Source organism: Hirundo rustica, chromosome 22 (assembly GCF_015227805.2).
Source record: "Hirundo rustica isolate bHirRus1 chromosome 22, bHirRus1.pri.v3, whole genome shotgun sequence".
In the NCBI taxonomy this organism is placed as follows: Eukaryota; Metazoa; Chordata; class Aves; order Passeriformes; family Hirundinidae; genus Hirundo; species Hirundo rustica.
Genome location: NC_053471.1, coordinates 6,892,744 through 6,913,240, shown reverse-complemented (window position 1 = coordinate 6,913,240; position 20,497 = coordinate 6,892,744). Strand labels below are relative to the sequence as shown.

General features: G+C 50.2%; 1 protein-coding gene across 1 annotated transcript in view; it reads right to left on the bottom strand.

Moving 5' to 3' along the window:
• PIK3CD (phosphatidylinositol-4,5-bisphosphate 3-kinase catalytic subunit delta) overlaps positions 1-20,497 on the bottom strand; it is a 33,219-nt gene that overhangs the window by 11,781 nt on the left and 941 nt on the right. The window contains 8 exon segments of the mRNA XM_040084735.2: positions 130-157; positions 159-246; positions 249-276; positions 878-1,057; positions 1,839-2,068; positions 2,445-2,673; positions 3,485-3,648; positions 4,010-4,083. Of these exon segments, the coding sequence (XP_039940669.1) occupies positions 130-157; positions 159-246; positions 249-276; positions 878-1,057; positions 1,839-2,068; positions 2,445-2,673; positions 3,485-3,625 (924 nt within the window). The 5' untranslated portion in view covers positions 3,626-3,648; positions 4,010-4,083.

The window sequence follows — 20,497 nt, the reverse complement described above, 5'->3', positions numbered from 1 at the left end:
ACCTTAGACCCCAGCTGGGAACCTGTCCTGAGGGGGGCAGGGAGAACCCACTGCTGTTCCCAGCCAAGAGCAGCATGTCCACCAACAGATGAGCCCAGGGTGACCCCAGGGGTCACTGTCCCCTTTTACCTTTTTCTTGGGAGCGGGGGGGGCTTGGAGGCCGCCTTTGGGGGCTGGTGATGCAGTTGCTCTGCTCGTCCCTCATGGCAATGATGGCAGAGGAGTGCACCATGGTCAGGTGGGGGTCAGGCCCCGCTGCAGGCAGCTGCGGATGTGCTGAGAGGGGACAGGGTCAGCCAGGGCCCCGGCCAGAGCCACCGCGCCAACCTGCACCAGCCGGGCAGGAACCCGGCAACAATCCAATTCCACTTCTCAATCATCTCCTCTTGCTTTATAAACCTGCAACTCACTGGCCTCTGTTGCCAGAACTGAGAATATGAAGTGCCTTTTACAGCTGGCATTTCATCAATGGACTCAAGGCTGCATTAAGGGAAATGCTGAGGAGGGTTCAGCACTCCCAGCAGCAGCCTGCCCTGCCAGGGGAGCACATGACTCGGGATTACTTGCCCAATTTTCAATAGAAGAACCCCCATCCCACCATACAGGCAAGCAGATATATCCAGAACCACAGTCTCCAAACGTATTTACACAGCACCTGGCACCCAGGGTCAGGCTTAGACCACTGGCCCCTCAAAAATAAGGATTTGTTAGGTTGCTGGAAGTGCCCCCTGCCCTAAGCAGCATCCAGGTCCTGCACGGACGTGCTGCACTCCTGTGAACAGCACTGTCTCCTTGCCAATATGTTCCAACCCACACCCAGAGCATGAAAAGGCCACGTGGGAACAGAGTCACTGATGAAGCAAGACACGAGGCTCACCTGGAACTGGTACAGGGGGTAGTTCCCATAGAGATATTCACATTTCCCATTCACCTGCAGGGTGTAGTCCTCTGGCTTCTGCACGGTCTCATGGCGGAACACAGTAGCCTGTTTCTTAATGGCATAGCTCATCAAGGTGATGGGGAACTCCCAGGGGGAGATCTGGAACGTGAAGCTCTCCTGCAATCCCAACGAGGCAGCAAACTGTCAGACACCAGCACAGGGCTGAAGGGGCACGGACAGGGAACAACATTCCTGCTGCTGGCAGTGAGGAGCAGGAAGGGAAGGGACAACCACACACACATCAGCCAGGGATAACTAGGGACATCTGCCAAACCGGGCAGGAGCAAGCTTCAGCAGTGTAAGCACAAGGCCGGAAATCAGGAACTTCAATTTTAAGCAGAATCACCAGTTCACGTGGTTGCCAGTCATTAAAAACCTTCCCAGAGTCATTCCACCAGCAGGGCAGAGGCTGGAAGGGTCCCTGTGCTCAAACACTGCTCTGAAGGCCCTTCTGCAGTGAGGGTGACCTGGCCTCGTGCCCAGGCACAACACACAGAACACGAACCAAGGGCAGGAGGCAGCAACAGGGGCTCACGGGCAGCACAGAGCAGTGCCTGCAAGCTGTGTTTGCTGAGCATGAGCTGAGCAGGCTCTTGAGCTCCCAAACGAAAGTCAGGTATTGGATTCTGTGCTCCTTCCCTAGCCGAACCCAAAAAGGTTTCCAGCTGATGTACACACAGCAACCGCAGCCTCCAGCTAACCAGTACACCCAGTGCACGCTCAGGAGGGAGAGCAGCTCCCTCCCACCCATCTCCACAGGCAAAGGAATCTGGAGAATGAACACTGAACACACGGAAACACTGTCCAGGCACACATTATTCTGTCTCCACGCACACAGAGGTTCCCAAAGGAAAAGCACAGACCATCAAACACTGTGACAGAAAAGCTCGTGCTTTACCCCGCCAGACTGGAACTTGACGTTGACAAAGATGTTCTTGGTGGGGATTTGTAGAGAGCCACTCCCAAAGCCCTTGGCCACGGGCTCCAGCTGCAGGGGGAAGTTGTACTCCATCCACGCTGCCCAGCTGAGCTGCTGCCGCTTTGCTGCTTTCTCCTCGCAGAACTGGCACATTTTGGTGCGGAAATCGCTCACCTCTGGGTCCTGCACAGAGTCAAACTCATGCAAACCTGGGTGGAAAGTAAGAGAGGAAGGCAAAATAAGCACCTGCAGCCAATGGGGGAAATGAGCCTTTTCCTCAAATGTCTGTGAAAGTCTCCCTGAACACATGTTTAACACGTGGCCAAAGGCAGAGTCAGCCAAGCTACAGCACTCTCTCATTTATGATGCACTGACTCAACACCCCCAGCGCTCTGCCAGCAGCAGCATCCCCTTCCCTGGGTCTGCACAGACAGCGTTCCCTCCCTGCAGCCCCCGAGGTGGCACCCGCCGACGTCCCAGCGCACGAGCAGGGCCCAGCTCTGTCCACAGGCAGCGGGGCCGCTGGCACAGGAGCACGTTCCACCCACAGCCCCCCGCCTGCCGTGCCCCCAGAGGGGAGCCGACCTTTCCCGATGAGCAGGCTGATCTGGGAGTTGATGACCTTCTTGGCCCTGTCCCCCTCGCGAGCCACGAGGCGCAGCACGGGCAGGAAGGGCTGGATGTCGCAGAGGCGGCGCTGCTCGTCCTCCAGCTCCTGCTGCTCGGCCGTCTGGTTGATGCAGGTGAACACATAGGCCTCGGGGTCGCTGAGCATGTGGAACAGCGGCTCATACTGCGCGTGCTTCCAGAGCACCTGCGGGGCAGCACAGCCGCTGTCACCTGCCGCTGTCACCCTGTGCACCTCACCCTGCGCACCTCACCCTGCACACCTCACCCTGCTGCTGTCACCCTGCACACCTCACCCTGCACACCTCACCCTGCTGCTGTCACCCTGCGCACCTCACCCTGCCGCTGTCACCCTGCACACCTCACCCTGCTGCTGTCACCCTGCACACCTCACCCTGCTGCTGTCCCCCTGCTGCTGTCACCCTGCACACTGTCACCGTGCTGCTGTCCCCCTGCCGCTCTCCCCCAGCACACAGCCAGGGCAGGGCACAGCCCAGGCTCCTCACAGCCCCCTGCAGTCCCAGGCTGCTCCCCAGCCACGCCTGGTGGCTCCAGCTCGTGCTGAACTGCTGGGCAGGTTTACTTGCAGGTGCCTTTAACTGACTTCTCTTTTTCATGCTTGCCTTTTGTTTTGGGCAATGTTAATCCCTCTACCTGAACATTTGAATAACCCCCACCTGAATATCTCACAGCAAGCACCTGCTGACTCTGGTCCTGTGAAACAGAGCAATTCCTCACACTGCAAACAAAACTGGGTTAAGTAACTTGCTCCCAGTAATGTGAAATCTGTGACAGGAGCCAAGAGCTTCTCAAGGCTTGTCAACACTCTCCGGTTCCCAAAGATCCTTCTCTCCCTGTGGATAGCGCTCTCACATGACTTCATATCCCTCTTTTTACTTTCATCCTAAGTGCCTGCTATTGGAGGCAAAACTCTGGAGCAGATGGACCTGTGGTTGTAACACAGACCTGTCACCTAGCAGCTGGTACAAGGCTGTTACCTGCTTGATGGCGCCCAGGCTGGCATTGCAGAGCACAGAGAGGTTTAGGTATATGCCTGTGGGCAGCAAAAAGTCCACGTGGATGTTTTGGTTTTCCCCCTTGGACCAGAATTCCGTAGGGCAGTAAATGCCTGGGGGCATCCTGCTCACTGCTTAGCTACCACCTGCAAGAAAAGGAAAAACAATCTGTTGCTGTTGACTACGCATTATTTGTTCAGTTCTGTGCTGGGCTCTGCAGAAAATTAATGTGCAAAAGAGCCTAAAGAAAGGAAGGTCAGCACAGCCTTAAAGCTCAGGAAAACATGGACCTTAGTAAAAATTCCACTTCAGTGCCTTTGAGCCACATGTAACTATAGCATTTGCTTCTATTTTCATGCAACCCTCTCTTAATCCCTTCTAGGCTGGGATTAACATCTACATCTGCATTTGAGAAAGAAATAAAAGAATTCTCTTCTCTGGAAAACAGACACTTGTCCCAATAGCTCATCTGTGACCAAGCAGCCAAGAGAAACAGCGAGTTCCTACCCCTGGCTGTGTAAGGCAATCCTCAGGCCACATGCTCCAAGCTCCACTTTGTTTTTCCAGAGCTCAGTTCCAGTCTGCAAGAGGGAGAAGGAGTTGTTGTTGGTTCCAAGTATGCACACATTTTTGCATTTTTGTACACAAAAACAAATAATACTTTGCTGTACACTCCCCCTCTACAAGTATAGAAAGATGAAATTGAAGGGTGAGGCAATCAGAAAAAGTTTGTTAACTTCATCTGCAGCCTGTCCCTTGGCAGGATGCTACAATTTATTCTCAATACATCCAACGAATGCAAAGAAGAGAACAAGAATCTGAACACTATCAGGTACAAAGTGCTGTTTTCAAACACAGGATGAAACAAAAGGCATTCACCAGCAGCCTGTCAGACATTTCCTTTCTCAAAGACATGTAACAAAGTCTCCAAACATTTGCCCCAAAGCAAAATACTACAGCAATAAAACCTCCAGTTTCCTGCACGGATGACAAGCGGCAGAGAGTGATGTCCCCACGTGCTGGGACACTCTGGAACTGCTGGCATTGGCTCCCAGCAGGAGACAGGGAAGTGGCTCTAACTAATTCTCTCCAGCTGCCCCAGCAGAGCAATCAGCTCACCTCAATTCCCTCTCACAGAGTTTTTCTGTCGGGTCAGCAGAGGAACCCCAGTGGTACAGCCTGGAAGGTGCTCCCACAGCCACGGCTCCAAACTCAGCCCTGAGTCTGTGTCCCTTCTCCTCAGCCCATGAAACCAGCACAAAATTTCCCCATTCACAACTTCAAATGCAGCTTTGCAGCTGTGGGTGTAGAGACTTTGAAAGAAGCTGAGCTAAGTGCTGCTGATTCCCAAACCACAAAGTCCTGCTGGCAGCACCTCAGGAGCCAGCCCTGGGCTCCAGCACAAGGAGCCCAGCATCTTATCTGCCAGGTCCTGGGAACACACCACTTCCCTGTCAGCAGTGAGGTCAGGATTCCCAGAAATATGAGCTATGTTTTATCTGTCCTGCTTCCTCAGCACAGAGGCTGCATCACCCAGCGACCGGATAGAGAGACCACAAACCACCCCTGGGCCTTGCAGGGAGGAGAGCAAAGGGGGAGGAGGCAAGGTTTACAAGTTTGAATAAAGCAAAACAAGCTGGCCTTGTTTTCCGCTCATCAACAATAACAACAGCAGGTTTCTGGTGTGTCTGCTACCTCAGCCTAAATCAGCAAACTACCACAACTCTACTGAGACACAGCAAAGGCTGAGATGCTTCCTTCTGCTGAGGATTTCTGTCTTCCACTACATCCCAGAGAGTATGGAGCACCTGTCTAAGCCATGAACAATGTCAGTTCAAGCTCAACACCTTGTCTTTCCAAACTCCCCCATTTAGAGGATGCAGGATTTTTTGAACAGAACCTGGTGTGAATATACCAGAGGAAGAATAACTCTGGTCTTTTCATTGTCTCTAATACATCATTTAACCAAATCTCTCCCCTTCCCATTGCTAAATTCAGAATGTTCTACTTGTGGGAGCTCAGATCTGATGCAGTGTGACAGTTCTTACATGAGGCAAGCTCTGCATAGATGGGTACTCCTGCACCACCCGACTTCCCTCTTCCCCTTTGCCTGGGAAACTGAACAGAGTTCTCCCGGTTTTTGCCCACCTTCCATGGAAGTGTTCTGGTTGTGTGGAAACTACAAGGATCAAGCTTTAAACAGCCACTGGGGGTAAGATCCCTTGGCTTAGGCCCTTCCCTTAATGAAATAAAGGCTCATTTGGGCTTTTAAACTGTTCGATGCCCACCTTACACACACAGAGTCTCACAAACCAGGCTCACAGAGAAACGTAATGGAAGCAGAACTACACTAATGTGATCTGAACTGGGGATAACCTTGTTTGTGTGCAGGGCTGATGATGAAAGGGGTTGTCAGCAAGAGAAGAGATAGGAAAGCAGAATGTACATGTGGTGATAAAAACACGCTGCAGTTTTTGGCGCTCCCAGCTCCAGAAGAGCATCAGAGCAATATATCATTATTCAAGCTCAGCAGAACCTTAGGTCCAACCAGAAGCAATAGCCAGAGGGAGGGAAAGAGGAGTTCAGGCAAAGCAACTTAAGGGAAAAAGAAATGTAAAGCCATTCCTCATTCTGGAGTAAAACAGTATCACCAGAGAGAGAGAAAAGCATCTGATAGCACACTCAAGAATATTTCTCTGGTGGAAACTTTCAATCACCTTTTAGGCAAGTTCACAGTATTGCCTGAGGAACTACATGGTGGGAAACCGTATATTCAGTGGTTAAAGCAAAACCTTGAAAACCAACACTGTGCAAAGCTCCGTTCCCAAACCTGACAATTGTTTGCTGCACTACCATCAAACAACAAACTCCTCCGTGTTTTCAGCTTTCTCACATGCACAAGTACAGTCTGTAACTCATGAGGGATGTTGTAACTCTTAATGCTGGCAAAAGTGGTGTGAGATCTCTGCACCCTTGCTATTACTGCTAACACAGGCAGAGCCTGGGAGCTGGAGGAAGTTGTGATGAACCAAAGCTTCCAGCCGAAGAAGTTGCTGAAATTAGGCTTTTTCCACTGTTCCCAACGGCTCCACAATACCAGAAACCCAAGTCCATTTGTTGGTGAAAACAAAAACCAAGTCACGCGTTTCTAATGACTTCTATCACGACATTCAACTTTCAGGTTCCCACCTCAGGCACACACAGTGCACCATGTTGAGACTCTCTTCTGGGAGCTCCTCAATGACTCCCGCATGCCCTGCCAAAAACATGATCCAAAGCTAACCCACATGATAGAAGAAACACGCATGGCTGTGAACAACTGAGCCAGGCAGCACAAGCGCTACCCCAGGGAAGGTCTGGATGACCCGGTGGTGGCACTCCCAAGCCCGCGAGTAACAACTGTGGCCACAAGGCGCCATGTGCCAAACCCACCGTAAAGGCCAGGCAGCACCTGAGACCACCAGCGCCCCGGGGTGGGCCGGCAGGTGAGGGGCGGTTACCGGCCGAAACAGCAGCCCGCTGCCGTCCATTCCATCCATCTACCTATCCATACCCCCCATCCCGACACCGAGCACGGCGCTGCCACCATCACGGGGGACACAGCGCCAAGAGCGGCCCCTGGGCAGCTCCAACCGCGCAGCCCCGCAGGTGAGCGGCTCTGCAAAGCCCCGCTCCCCACAAGGCAGGAGCGCTTTTCCCGAGGAGCAGCGCTGTTCGCTGAAGGCGCCCCAGCAGAGCCGGCGTTTGCCGCAGCCGGCCCCGAACGCGGGCGAGCCCCGCAGCGCCGGCCGCGCACACCGAGCCCCCGGCCCCGCTCCCCAGCCCCGGGCTCACCTGCGCTGGCGGCCGGTCCCGGGGGCTGCGGCTCCCGCTCTCCCCCCCTCCGCCCCGCCTGCAAAGGGCGGCGGGCACCGGGCTCGAAGTTCCGCTCTCCTCCGCCCGCCTTTCCGCCCCGCCCCGGGCCCGCCTTCCGGGCTAGCATCGTCGGGTCCCGCCGTTCTCGTGCCCCGGAGCCCGGCAGGGAAGGCGGCGGCCGCGGTGGATGCTGCCGCCGAGCGCACCGAGTGTCCGGAGCGTGACGTGGCTGCCACCCTCTGCCGCACTGGCGGCGTCCCCGAGGCACACACGGCTCGCTCCCAACCGCAGGGACAAGCAGCAGCGCAACACCGAGCGCAGCTCCGGCATCCACTGTGTGTGAAACCGCTCTCATGGGAGATGTAAATGGTTTGGGATTCACTCCTTTCCCGGAAAGCGCTCCTTTGACAACATCAGTCATACAACGGTTCTTTCTTTATCTGAAAAACTGGGGAAACCCTAGAAATCGGCTGACACCGAGTCTGGGAGAAAAAGAGGGAAAAGGACATTTAGAAGGAAAAGACATGGACCTTAGGAGAGAAGGAGAGAGGAGAGAGCCCCAAAGAGAAGGGGAGAGTCGCTGGTGGTACTCGCAGAGTGCTCTAGTGGGCACCAATGCAATAAGGATGGGGAATACCCCACACACCAAAGCAGAGTCAAGTGGATTTGGGGGATGAGGTGTTCCTGCAAGGCAGGCAAGGTGCCCGTGGGTACAAAGTAGGAGCAGGGCAGGTTTTAACAGGCCTGGTCTTCCACGTCCCTGCTGATCATGGGAACGGGACCATGATAAAATGCTGGATATCAAGGACACACAGGGTTATCCACTCAGTTTTTTCTCTCCCCAACCTGTTGCACAGGTCCATGGACTGCAGGGGAAGCCCACCCAGGCACTGAACCACTGTGCAGTCTCATCCCACCAGTTCCCCAAGGTTCGGCCACTTCTCACACCCCCCAGGCTCCATCACCCTTCACTCAGTGCAGCTCTCCCAACTGTCAGGGAAATTAGTGGCTCCAAAGCAGCAGCAGATGGAGACAAGGAATGTTTCCAGTGTTCAAAGACAATCATTCCTCTCCATCTCATTAAATTTTCAGCAGCAATTAGATACTCAAAAACCATGTGCTCATCTGAAAAGTCTCTCTCTTTTCACACATCTCCTCTGAAATGCCCCCCGTACTTTGGGTCACAAATGAGAAAATATTGGGAATGTGGATTTGTGATTTTAATTATTTCACTGCCACATGTAGAAACAAACAACCCTGGTACAGCGCATGGTTTGTGCTGCTGCATCACTTCAACTGCTCCTGGAGTTTTATGACTCCCAGAATCACCATTTTTCCTAGAGCTTTTGCTACCAGACATATCATTAAGGTATAAATTCTTCTTTTTTTCCCCTCTATGTTATCATCCAAGAAAAGCTCATTATTCTTGCAATCTGACTCATTTTTTTTCCCCTGAACATTACTAGCTGGCAACACAGATATCTTGCCAACAGTACAAGATGTGACTGTTGAAACATTCATTGTTCAGCTCCATTTGAATTACTATCGCATCTCCATGTGACCTTTTAATGCTCAGAAATTGTCTATTTTAAATCATCAGGTCTGACATGTGTTGAAGATATTTTTAACAAACTGTTTACAGGAATTTGGGTTTCTGTTCTGGTTTGGTTTTTTTTTTTCCCTTTTCAACAGCTTTTCTATTCATCATATCCAAGTTTCACACGTACAGCTGTACTGAACACCAAGAGGGCATTTGCCCACGTGGCCTGTGAGAAATCGGACATCAGAAACTGTAGGGAAGGGAAAAAGGAACTCAGAAAAAAATAGCTGCAATCTGCCAAGTTTAAGATCTGAGACCTCCAAGAAGAGAAGGGAGGGTACTTGTTTTTCTTCTGCGTTATTGAGAACCAAACGGGGCTAATGCATTTGATGAGACCACTGCTAAGAAGGACAAGTGGCATTATTCCAAATGCACCTGACGCGAGGCACACGCAAGGCATGACCATCTCCACTCCATGCCAGTCTGCTTTACTTTTACCCAGATTGTTCATAAAACTCTGAAAGGTTAATTTTGTGTTCTCAGCTCTCAAGCTCTCCTGCTGCCTATGGGCACGTGCTCTATGTCACTTAATCCGGTGAATCTGCAGAATCACACAATCCCACGCTGCTGCTGAGTCAGGGGTGCCTCGTCCTGCCTGGGGAACGATGCAGACCCCAGCCTGACATCCACCACTGCCCCACTATCAGGAAATTTAGCCAATGTTTGCAGATGACACAGCAGGAGGGTGGATGACAACCAGCAAGGCGACCACAACACCCAGGATCACCCAGCAAGAATGCTCCACCCCGAGAGACAAACACCCTGACTGCCCTGCTGGGTCCCAAGCCACAGAGACGCTGGCAGATGTAGTGAACAGGGACACCTCTGAAGGGGTATTCCCCGCTTCCAGATGGGGCCAGAAGTCTCCTCATCCTTCACCTGCACGGGACAAACAAACAAACCAACAAACCAACCCAAGCTGCAGCATTTCACTGCGCACGAGGCAAACAGGAAGCCTGAGGAGGGCTGAAGCTCTCTGCTCTGTGTGGTTTGCACTGCTCAGCAGGGGAACTGCGCCAGGCTGCAGCGGGGCTGCACGCAAGGCTGCAACTCGCCTGCATTTCAAACTCAAGGCGGGGGTTGTTTGCCTTTTTTCTTTTTTTTTTTTTTTTTTTTTGCAACAAGATCTGAAATAGGATCCCAGCCACCCCAAAGCGTGCAGCACTGGCTGTCAGTGGTGGGCAGTGGGGCTCACCTGCCTGGGCACAGCCACGGGCCACAGCCTCTGCTGAGAAAATCCTCTGGCCAAACCAAATTGCTCCAACATTTGAAAGTCACCGTTTCTGTCTGCACGTCACACAAAACATCTCTGTGCTATAGAATAATACGGTACTGCTACAGGCTTTGGAGATTTATTTAAACACATAAACTCAGACAGACATATATGTGTGTGTATGTATGTATATATTTGGGGCACCCAGGTCCTCTTGCAAGTAAGCAACACGCATGCCAAGGGACATCAGGAGAATTAGAATAAACTGCACCAAGTATTGTATCTGCACCTCACAGAGCACAGGAACGGGGTCAAGGGCCTCCCGGAGCCCCAGCTCTGCTCCATGGACTGACGACTCCGTACACCCCTAACTTGTCACATCCTGGCACACAGACATCCTTCACACACCCCCAAACCCATGCTGTTCCCTCTCTTCTGCATCTACACTGCAGCAATCTTCTCAGGAGGACACTACCCTGAAGACAAACGTGACGGCTCCTTCACAGCTCAGCCTTTGGGACAGCTGAGGACACCGTGGTTATAATATCGCTTGTTTTTCTTTCAGGAGCAAGGCCACAGTTTACTTGTTAATGTTGCCACAAGAGAGATTCCAGAGACTAAAAGCACAACAAAGCTTCAGCAGGTTTTTCTCTTCAATGACCGTGCATTCCAACAAAAATTCCATTAAGCAAAACCTTTCCACAAGCTGTAAGGAGCTGATGGTAAAGTATTAGGGGGTGGGATCCAAGGACTTGAGCAGTCTCTGTTTGAAAAGCTTCTGAAATGGTGTCAATCTTGCGACCCCAAAAAGACAAAGAGAAGGGAGAATGATGACAAAGATACTCAGCTCTCTTGCTGAAGGCCAGTGGCCTAATTTGGTGTCCTTGCCCAGATAAAAATATTGTTTTATTTGTGCGACTATGTATTTAAATGAAGGGTGCTGCAGACTTGAGAACAATGTGTTCCTCTGTGGCTCCCCCATAAACGTTGGCAGAGTAAAATGTAACAAGACATGACCTGAGTCAGCTGCAGCGACAGCTGAGGTTCCGTCCTGACCATCAGCAGCACCACAGGACTTCCACAGGAGAATAATCCCTGGAGCAGTTCTGCTTCAGAGTGACCAAAATGCAGCAGAAGGGTTTGTTCCCTACCTCCTTGTTGTTTCTTCCTCAGGATTTCTGAGTTACAATCTCTGCCCATGCTGAAGTTTAGTGCTGAGGAAAAAGGCAAGCTGTGTGGACTGTGGGTGTTGCAAGCAGCACGTCATCCCAGACCAGAGTGGAAGGCATCAACCACACGTGAGACGGGAGGAGATGCTCCTGGCCCAGTCCTGCAAGGAACATCAGGCTACAGCTCTGGCAGGGACACTCTGAGTTACTGACTGAAAAAACGTGAGACAAAATTGTGTAGGGAAAAAAAACCCCCACAAATAAATAAAAATGCCCAGTGAGATTACACAGGCTGCAGTGAAAACCTGAGGCTTTCAAGGACAGGTGAGGGGCTCATGTTCTGCTCCTCACACTGGTGCCAAGGTCACAGCTTTTACTGTGCTGTGTTTCCCTGCATGCAGAACCCTGGGAATGCTCCTTTGTGTTCCACAGGGAATTTTGGGAAGCTCTGCTGTTTGTACAACTCATCTGAGGTCTTCAGGGAGTCCAGAGCATCAATGTCACAGCACACCACGTTTCTATCACTTCAGAGCATGACTGCAATACAAACACAGCATTTCCCCCCTCTCAGGGAATGCCACTCAAAAACTCACTTCTGTTGAAAATGTGTTTTTGACACAAAACGAAAACATGTCAAAGCTCCATCCCTTTTGTGACTATCCTTCTTTGGGGGGGACAAACAACTTTCTTTTCTCTTGTTTTCTTTTTTTTTTTTTGCAATACAAGTGAGTGATCTTTAAAACCACAAATTTCCATTATGAATTGTAACTACCTATTTAACTAAACCATGCTATTTATTCTTGAAATTACTGTTAGGGGATTCTGAATCCTTTTCTTTGCTACCAGAAGGAAGGCAGCACCCAGTCTTCCCACACTCAGAAGCACAGTTCAAGTTCACAAAACCAGACCTCGGTGATAAAGCCACAGTGCTGAAAAGAAAGCCCTTCATCCCGTTTGGGAATTTTGGGGGTCTTTATTAATTGTTTCCAGTAAGGCCGGATCTTGCAGGCTCGTGTGTGGGTGGCTAGCTGCACTCTGAAGACAGATGCAGGTGCCTGCCTGTGCTAAATGCTTTGCACAACTCAAGAGTTTGTTGTATTTCAGTGGTTTTTGTTTGTTTAGCTTTATTTGACATCTAAAATGTGTATTCCAAACTCGGCAACATTCAGAACCCAAACAAATACGCTCTCTGCATAAAAATCAGAATATATGTATCATGTTACCAAGTGAGGCAGATGCCAGTGACAAATGCTTTAAGAATTTTTTAGCAGCCACCTGAAAAATCACTTAAGAGTCAGAAATAAGTAGCAAAGGCCATTGCATGAGTCATCAGTGACAACAAGGAGAAAAGGAATGTGAATGGATTTTTTTTTTTTTTTTTTAAATAAATGAGAGATGGCTCTGGCTGAAAGAAAATTACTCTTACAGTTACCAGAGGAAAATTTCCATTTGCATACGGGGGAATTTCCACCCGAGACATATTGATGAAGACTCATTTACATAGCTGGAGGTAACCATTTTTACCCTGGGAACAGTGATAAAGGACAAACAAATTCTTTTCAGTAGCAGGAAAGCACAAAATTTTTGTCCTCAGATTTTGGTCTAGAAATAGATAATGTTTGTTTTCATTAAGTCTTTAGAAATATTTACATAGAAGAGAAGATGTATTTCACAGAAGGGAACAGTCCAGCCAGCCTAAACAGAACTGGGACTGGGAAACTGTGCAGGACAAGTACTGACTATGTTAAACACTTGGATTTATGTGCTACAAGGGTGAGTGGGGCTCAAAAAATAAAGTAAAAAGCTGCATTGTCTAATATGAGAGTATAATCATTCAAAACACAGCAGCAGCCAGGTCTGAGTGAGGGCACCTGAGCACCCAAGAGATTTTTCCACTTTCACAGAATGGCAGCAAGCTAACAGAAATCACAGAACCTGGGCATCTTTGCCTAGACAACCACTCCTTCACTGGGCTGGGAAATCATGAAGATCTTGTATTGAATTTTATACAATTCCATTTTCACCATGTCCAGCTCACAGCAAGGCCCCTCATACCCCAGCAGGGAAAATGTCAGCATTATCCTCACTGCCTGGATGTCCCTTTCCTAAAGGGTCTCTGCTGGGAGCTGCTCTGCAGCACCACGTGGACCCATGGTCCAGCTTTTACCCTGACACGAAGAGGAATAAACCATCAGACAAAAGCAGCCATAAAGCACCTGCAGCCTGTGGTGCTGGGGGGGCTCAGCAACATGATAATTTTGCATTGAATTTCCTATTTTATTTCCTTGCTACCTGAAACAGGAAAAAACTCAACCCCTCACTTCCTTCCTCCTACCCACTTTCTGTTTGGTGTTTCGAGCGGCTGCAGCCAGGAGTTCGGTGTTTTTGTGCAAGCTAGCTGCAGTCAGGAGCCAGATTTTCAATTTGCTTTAAAGGCCGTGGGTAGAGACACAGAGCAAAGTCTGCTGCTAAAATGACAAAATGACGGGGGTGAGGAGAGGACAGTGACAGCCACACAGCCACAGGCACAAGGGGAAGGATGTTTGGATGCTGACAGAGAGGAACCGGGTGCTCAGCACTGTCAAAAAGGAGAGGATTTCTGAATTAGTCTTGGAAATTCAATGGGAAAATGTAATGAGATCTTTGCATCCTCTTTCCATAAGCACCAGGTCCACAGGTATGTGCTGTTCTGGACAGCACAGCGGTGCTGCCCAGCCACACTTTGTGACTTTGGGAATGAAATGACCACACGCCTTGGGATGCTCTGGGAGCCGAGGTACTGGCTCAACCCTCTAGAGAAGAGTTTGCAAACAGCTTGCCTAGAAGGATATTCCTCTCCACCCTCAGAAGCACCCAACAAAAATACAACTACTGACTGCACACGGGATTCCTTCGGTGGCAGAAGCAAAAACATTTCAGAAGCCCTTTGACACTAAAAATACATTCTTCCTCCTCCTCGGACTTCTCCTTTACCAGAAAGATTCCTCCCTCCGTGCCATTTCCCAGTCTGCCACACTGGTCGCTTGGCCCCCACCCTGGAGGCAGACAAGTGCCCTCTCAGAGCACAGAGCTCCCGATGGGCCCCAAGAGCTTTTACAGCTCATTCCCCGCTAACAGGTCATGCCCCGACTATCCCTCCCTGCACATTATTTATTTACCGTTCTTCTCTTCCTCCAGAGCTGTATCGATTGCTGCTGTTCACGCTGCGTGTTCCCTGCCCCGGGAAGCCACACCAGCAGCGAGGACAGACACCAGCACCACTGCCCGCTCCCCCAACACCACACAGTTCTGTCACCGTAAGATCCACAGAGCAAACCTGGAGGTTTGAACAGGCCCCTCAGATTTCCAAATTACAAAAACCCAGCCAACAAACCCCTCCAAACCCACACTTCTTTTTTTCACTGCTGAATCGGAACCAGCAAAAGCCCGCAGGGATTTGAAACGCGCATCCCTCCTCTTAGCAAAATACAAATACAGGCATCTGATCTCATTTATCAGCGTGGTGGAGCTCTTGTCCCCCAAGGCTCTCATCTTTACTGCATCTTTGTCTTCCCTTATCTCTGCTAATGGGCACGGCAGAATGTTTGGTGATAACAGATTTATCACAGGCACTGGGAATTGCTCAGTCCACAGCATCAGAGCATTTTCCCCTGCCCGTCTTCCTGAACCTCTTTTGTGGGGTTCCAGCTGACCACAGGAGGAAAGGCAGCCAAGCATCTACTCAACTTACAAATGACAAAAAATAGCTCAGGAAATCCTGTTAAGTTGCAAAAAAAGTAAAGACGACAACACCCAACAAACTTGCACAGGAGAGAGCTGACAGAGCAAAGTCCCTTCAGTGCCCTTCAGCCACTCTGGACAGCAGTGACCAGCCACAGCACAATCAAACCTTGATTAATTTTTTATCACCTTCTTGATGCTCGTGTTTGCAGCTCATCACCAGATGGCTGTGCCCGTTACCTCGGCCGTACTTTGGAGATCTTGTGGGTAAATGCATGTCCTGCCCTCATGGGAATTAGCAAAGACTGAGGAGCCCAGCAAACTGGTCCAGGGAAAAGTGGCTTTCTTCCACTGGCAGCTTCAGGAGACAGTGGGAATTGTCCAGCAGTGCTGCCCACTCATAGCCTTGGGATCAATCTTACAGCAGAACATTAAAACCAGTCACACTGCTTCTCTTATGTCACAAGAAACAGAGGAAGGGAACCTAAAAAAACCCCAGCCAGCCGCATAACTGATTCTGAATACAATGTTTTCCTCTGCTTTGAATGAGCAGTCAGTAGCTCTGATTGCATAAGTGCAAATTCCCCCAAAATTTCCCTGAAACCTTCCATTACAGAGAGGCAACTGAAATCTAGTATTAAGTTTAGGCTGACACTTGTTTATTTACCTCAGTTACGATTATCTGTTAGATCTTATCGTGGGTGAATGAATCACCCTCTACTACACAGGTGCAGCTGTCTCTCCCCAGGAGAGGAGCACAGCAACAACTCCACAGATTGCAAGTGCTCTCAGCAAAGGGGCTTCTCCCAGCACTGCCTTTCCCCTCCCCTTTTTGTCTGGTTGCCTTAAATGAAGAACAATTTCTGGTGGGAGGACTAAGAACAGCCAAGTGACAGGCTGTTTCCTCTAACATACAAGACAGTTGTAGCTCCCGTGCTGTCTGTGTGCATCACAGGTTTACAAAACCCAAAAAGATCTGCTTAGGTAATGCAGAAAATTCTCTCTGCAAGAGCTTATAGGGCAAGGAGGGGATTCCTGCTATATTCTAAACAGAGGTGCTGGGAAGGCTCATAATAGGAAACAGAACAACCCTTGGAATTCATCTGGAAGTCATGAATGAGTGTCACCATGAAACCACCAACGACCAAGTGACATTTAGCACACAGTAGAGACTCACTGTCAAATCTTATTAACTGCATCCTTGTATCACAGCAGACAGCTCTGCCCACAGATCAGAGACCACAGCATTACAGTGCAAAAATCATTCATGAGCCTGCTGGTGGCTCGGGAAGGAACTGTAGAATGAATGAGAAAAAGGAATCCTAACAGAGATTTATTCCCATCATTTAGAAACCTGGACTAACCAACATTCTGTCCAGTTCCCTTACAGCCCTGGCACCAATTCCTGCATGGAAAAGCCAGGCAACCCTTCTCGACAAACATTTGTAAACTGTGCTCCCCTCTCCATATCACTGGCCATACCTGGTACCACTGGTAACTCTTGAAAAGCCACAAAAATGGCACTCAGTCTGCAGGAGCTTCTGGTGGCAGCAGCTTCAGTGAGGGGATGCCCCCTCCCTCCTTGTCCTGCTCTAATGTGCATGCAAAGCTCGTTCATTATTTTTCATCTCTCCCCAGCCACTGATTAAAGGGGCATCTTTCCCAATTCCCCATCCTTTCCCACCCCCAGTGAGAGCCTGGCTTTCTCTGCTTTGGCAGCTGTTTTCCTTTCTCCTCCCAGCCCACTTGCCTGCTGTTGTCTGGCTAATTATTTTTACAAGGCTCAATAATTGATGCAATCTTCCCCATTTTTCATCTCCTTCCTGCAGCAGTGTTTGGCAAGCAGGGAACTCCTGCAGCAGCTGTGCTCCGTGTGCTGCCCACCCGCCTCCTGCCGGGAGCAGCCCGTGCCAGAACAGCCCTGTCCTCTCTTTACCTTTCCTGGGCTCAGCCATCATTATCCAGAGGAGCAGCTTTGGAAGTCACTTAGCAACGTGCCAGCAAACCAAAGCTCTGATGTCACCAACAGAAATAGCATCTCAGAAAACATGCAACTGTCTCATGCCCCGAACCAAAGCATCTGGGGTCACGGAGCTCCATTCCTCAAAAACTGCTGCTTCTAGAGAATTTGCCTTTGACTCACTGGCAGATGAGGCAGCAACACAGTGATTTCAGATTAGAAATGATCTCCCATTCTTCAGTAATGACACTGACTGGAGCACAGGGCTCCTGCTGCCCGTAACGTGCAGCACTGAACAAGAGCACAGATCAGATTCTAAAGCAACACAAGCCTGTGTGGTAGAGCAGCTCCCTCAACCCTTCCAGTTATACACCTATGAAGATGAATTACAGATTTTAAACAGCTTTCTTCACATTTTGCCATTTATTTACAGTCAAATAGGCCATTCCCCCCCTCTCAAAACAGCAGGGAGAAAACATGGCAGTAAATACAGAAATTCCACTGACAGCACAGTTCCTAATGCAACTTCTTGGTTTTTTAAGGATGCTGTCAGGCCCCTAAAAACAGAAGTCACAGCCCTTGAGAATTTTCAGTTCTTTGTGAATTTTTAGATAATAATTGGCCCTGGCTCTCAGTTTGGGAACCACTTCTGTGAGAGTTCACTCTTGTCTAGCTGTGCGAGCTGCCCAGGGTCATGGAAAGGGAGGGCATCTCCTCCCTGGTGCCCTTCAAACCAGATCCTTCCTCATTTCACACACTTGAGCAAACCTAGACTGCATGGTGGCTGTCAAAGCATAAAATCCCAGATTCTGCAGGAATCAGCACGGGTGATTCAACATCAGCATTATTCTAACACTGAGTGCCTCTGACCGATTATCACAAGACTCCTAAGAAGAGGACAAGTTCTAGATTTGTCCATTCGAGAGCAGCTGAGGAAAACAACTCAAAGAGAAGAATGGATGGATAGTTCTGCTGCTGCACAGCACCGAGCAGGGCATTTGTGGGGAGCACACAGCAGCCCCTCCTCAGAGAGCCACCTGTGGGGGATGGGATCACACCTGGGGGACACACAAACACACTGCCTTTTCCAGAGCCTGCACCCAGACCTTTGCAGGTGTTTCCAGGGGTTTCTTCCAGGCGACCAACCGCCAGCCCTGTCCTGCTCTCTTGCAGCTTGTTGTTTCTAAGAGCAGTGGTGTGAAAAAACAGGAAGCCATGCAGAGAAGAGAGAGAATACAGATTGAGGCACGAAACTGCAGTAGCCCCAGCTCCCCCAGCACTCACCCCACCCCCTCCTTCCCTTCCCACCCCCTCACCACAGGCCACATTCTCGATGAGAAATGCTCGACTTGCTCTTGACGGGAAACTGGGTACGGAGCTGGAGAGCCTCGGTGGGAGGGGAAATCCAGCAGCGCAGAAGGAAATGCAGCTCCCTGGTCTCTGGTGGCCACAGAGTGCAAGGAGCAGCTCAAATCAGACTCTGCTCCACAGGTGCACCCATTTTAGGTTTCAAGGAAAAGTTTGTGACTCCCTTGTCCTCAAAAGTTCAGATTTGCTGCTTCAAAGATCCACTGAGGACCATTCTGCAGGCTGCTTGAGCTTTATCTATGATCTGCTGCAATCCAAACAGGTGTTTGCACCATTCTATGCCCCTGCAACTGTTTAAGGAATAAGGATTCCGAGTCACATCTCCCTATTGAAGAAAGCCAGCAGATCCTTGTGTGTACAGCTCTCGCAACTCACCCCACACTGGCAAACTGTGACACAATTTTTTTGTTTTGCTGGACTCTTCACTGCTCACACCCTTATCTCTTCAGTCTCCAACACACGGCTGAGAGATTAAAAGGGTGGAGATGAAGAAACAACAGCTGGGGCAAAAGCACTGGTAAGGGACAGAAAGGCCAAGCAAACCACCAAAAACATGCCAGCACCCCGGCTTCCAAGGCAGAGAAAATGTTCCTAGCTTCACCCAGTACATAACCACGGCTGCGCTTATGTCAGCCGACTGTCTGGATAGAAGGGGAAATGTCTTGGGAATGCTGGTGCTGCTGAAAGCCAGGACAAAGCCAAACACCATGCACAGCTCGGCCGGTGCTTCTGGAGACCAGACTCCAAAATCACAGTGAATACCGGTGGGATGAGCGTGCACAGCCTCAGCCACAGAAGGTGACAGTGCAGCAGGTGAAGCACAAAGGACCTGGCACATCCCAGAGCCGGTGAGAGCCCGGGGTGAGTTGTAGGCATTAACACATGGAGAGATCAGCGCAGCACCTCCCTATGCCGTGCTTGGATTTGGTCAATCAAAAGCCTTTTACATCTCTACTAACCCAGCGCCGTGCACAGATGAATTATCCTGTTGTCTACTGCTATTAACACATAAAACCATCGTTAATTGCTAAACCAAGGGCAGAGTAAGGACAGACGTGAGGCCACACAAAGGAGAAGAATTAGGCAGTCTGGTATCTGCTGGTGGGAAAGGGGAATGCCACACAAAGGAGAAGAATTAGGCAGTCTGATACCTACTGGTGGGAAAGGGGAATGCTGAATTTCCTTGTCCTGCCCAAAGCCTCTGTACTGTTCACAAGGGGATGTACTGGGCTGCGGTTTATTTATAAAACCTATAAGAATGTTGACCTACGGCTATAAACTTGGAGGAAAATAAGCAGAGGTCAGGTTTTCTAAATGCAGTCACACACCCCAGAGAGAAGCTTACCAGCAAGACCCTCGGCTTTCAGAGGGAAGAAGAGCTCAGGAGAGGCCCCAGCAGTTCTGAGCTGCCAAGGAAACCGTGCAAACCCTGAGCCATCCCCTGGTTTGAGTGCAGCCCATGCTGCAGCTTTCTGTACCAGCCACAGAAGCAAGGCAGGGTCTGCAGGGCGCTTGAGGGTGCCCGAATGAGCCTGACGGGGCTTCCCAGCACCTCTCCCTGCTGGCAGAGATAGCCAGCCTTCCCAGGCTCAGATCTTTTGTCTTTTAAAATCACTGATGAAGGAAGATGCTCTTACAAGTGGTGATTCAGAGCGGGGTCTTTATCTAAACGCTCTGAATCATTCTTTGTAAGAGACCATCCCTGCCGACAATTGAGGGAGCCTCTGGAGAAGGCAGACCTGCAGAAGTAGTGATTAACTCTCGTGTGGCATTTGCATCAGAACACCCATGGAAGAGACTGAGCTGTTTGCTGCCGGGGCTGTGGCTCATTATCCAAACCTGCTCGAACGAAAAGCCAAGGCCGGAGCAGTCGGAGGTGGAAGAACACGCAGTCTGCAATCCAAACGTTTGACCCACAAATAACCCAGCCATGGCCATCCCTACGATTCTTATTAGGAATATCATGAAATCCTCCTCACCTCAAGGAAAATTATCCACGCGCAGCAGGATGGGAGGGGGCGAGCAGGAGGAACCCCCGCTTGAACATCCCCATCTCCGTGTGCAGGCTGTCAGAATCTCTCTTCGGCGCGGCTCCAGCGCGTATTTATCG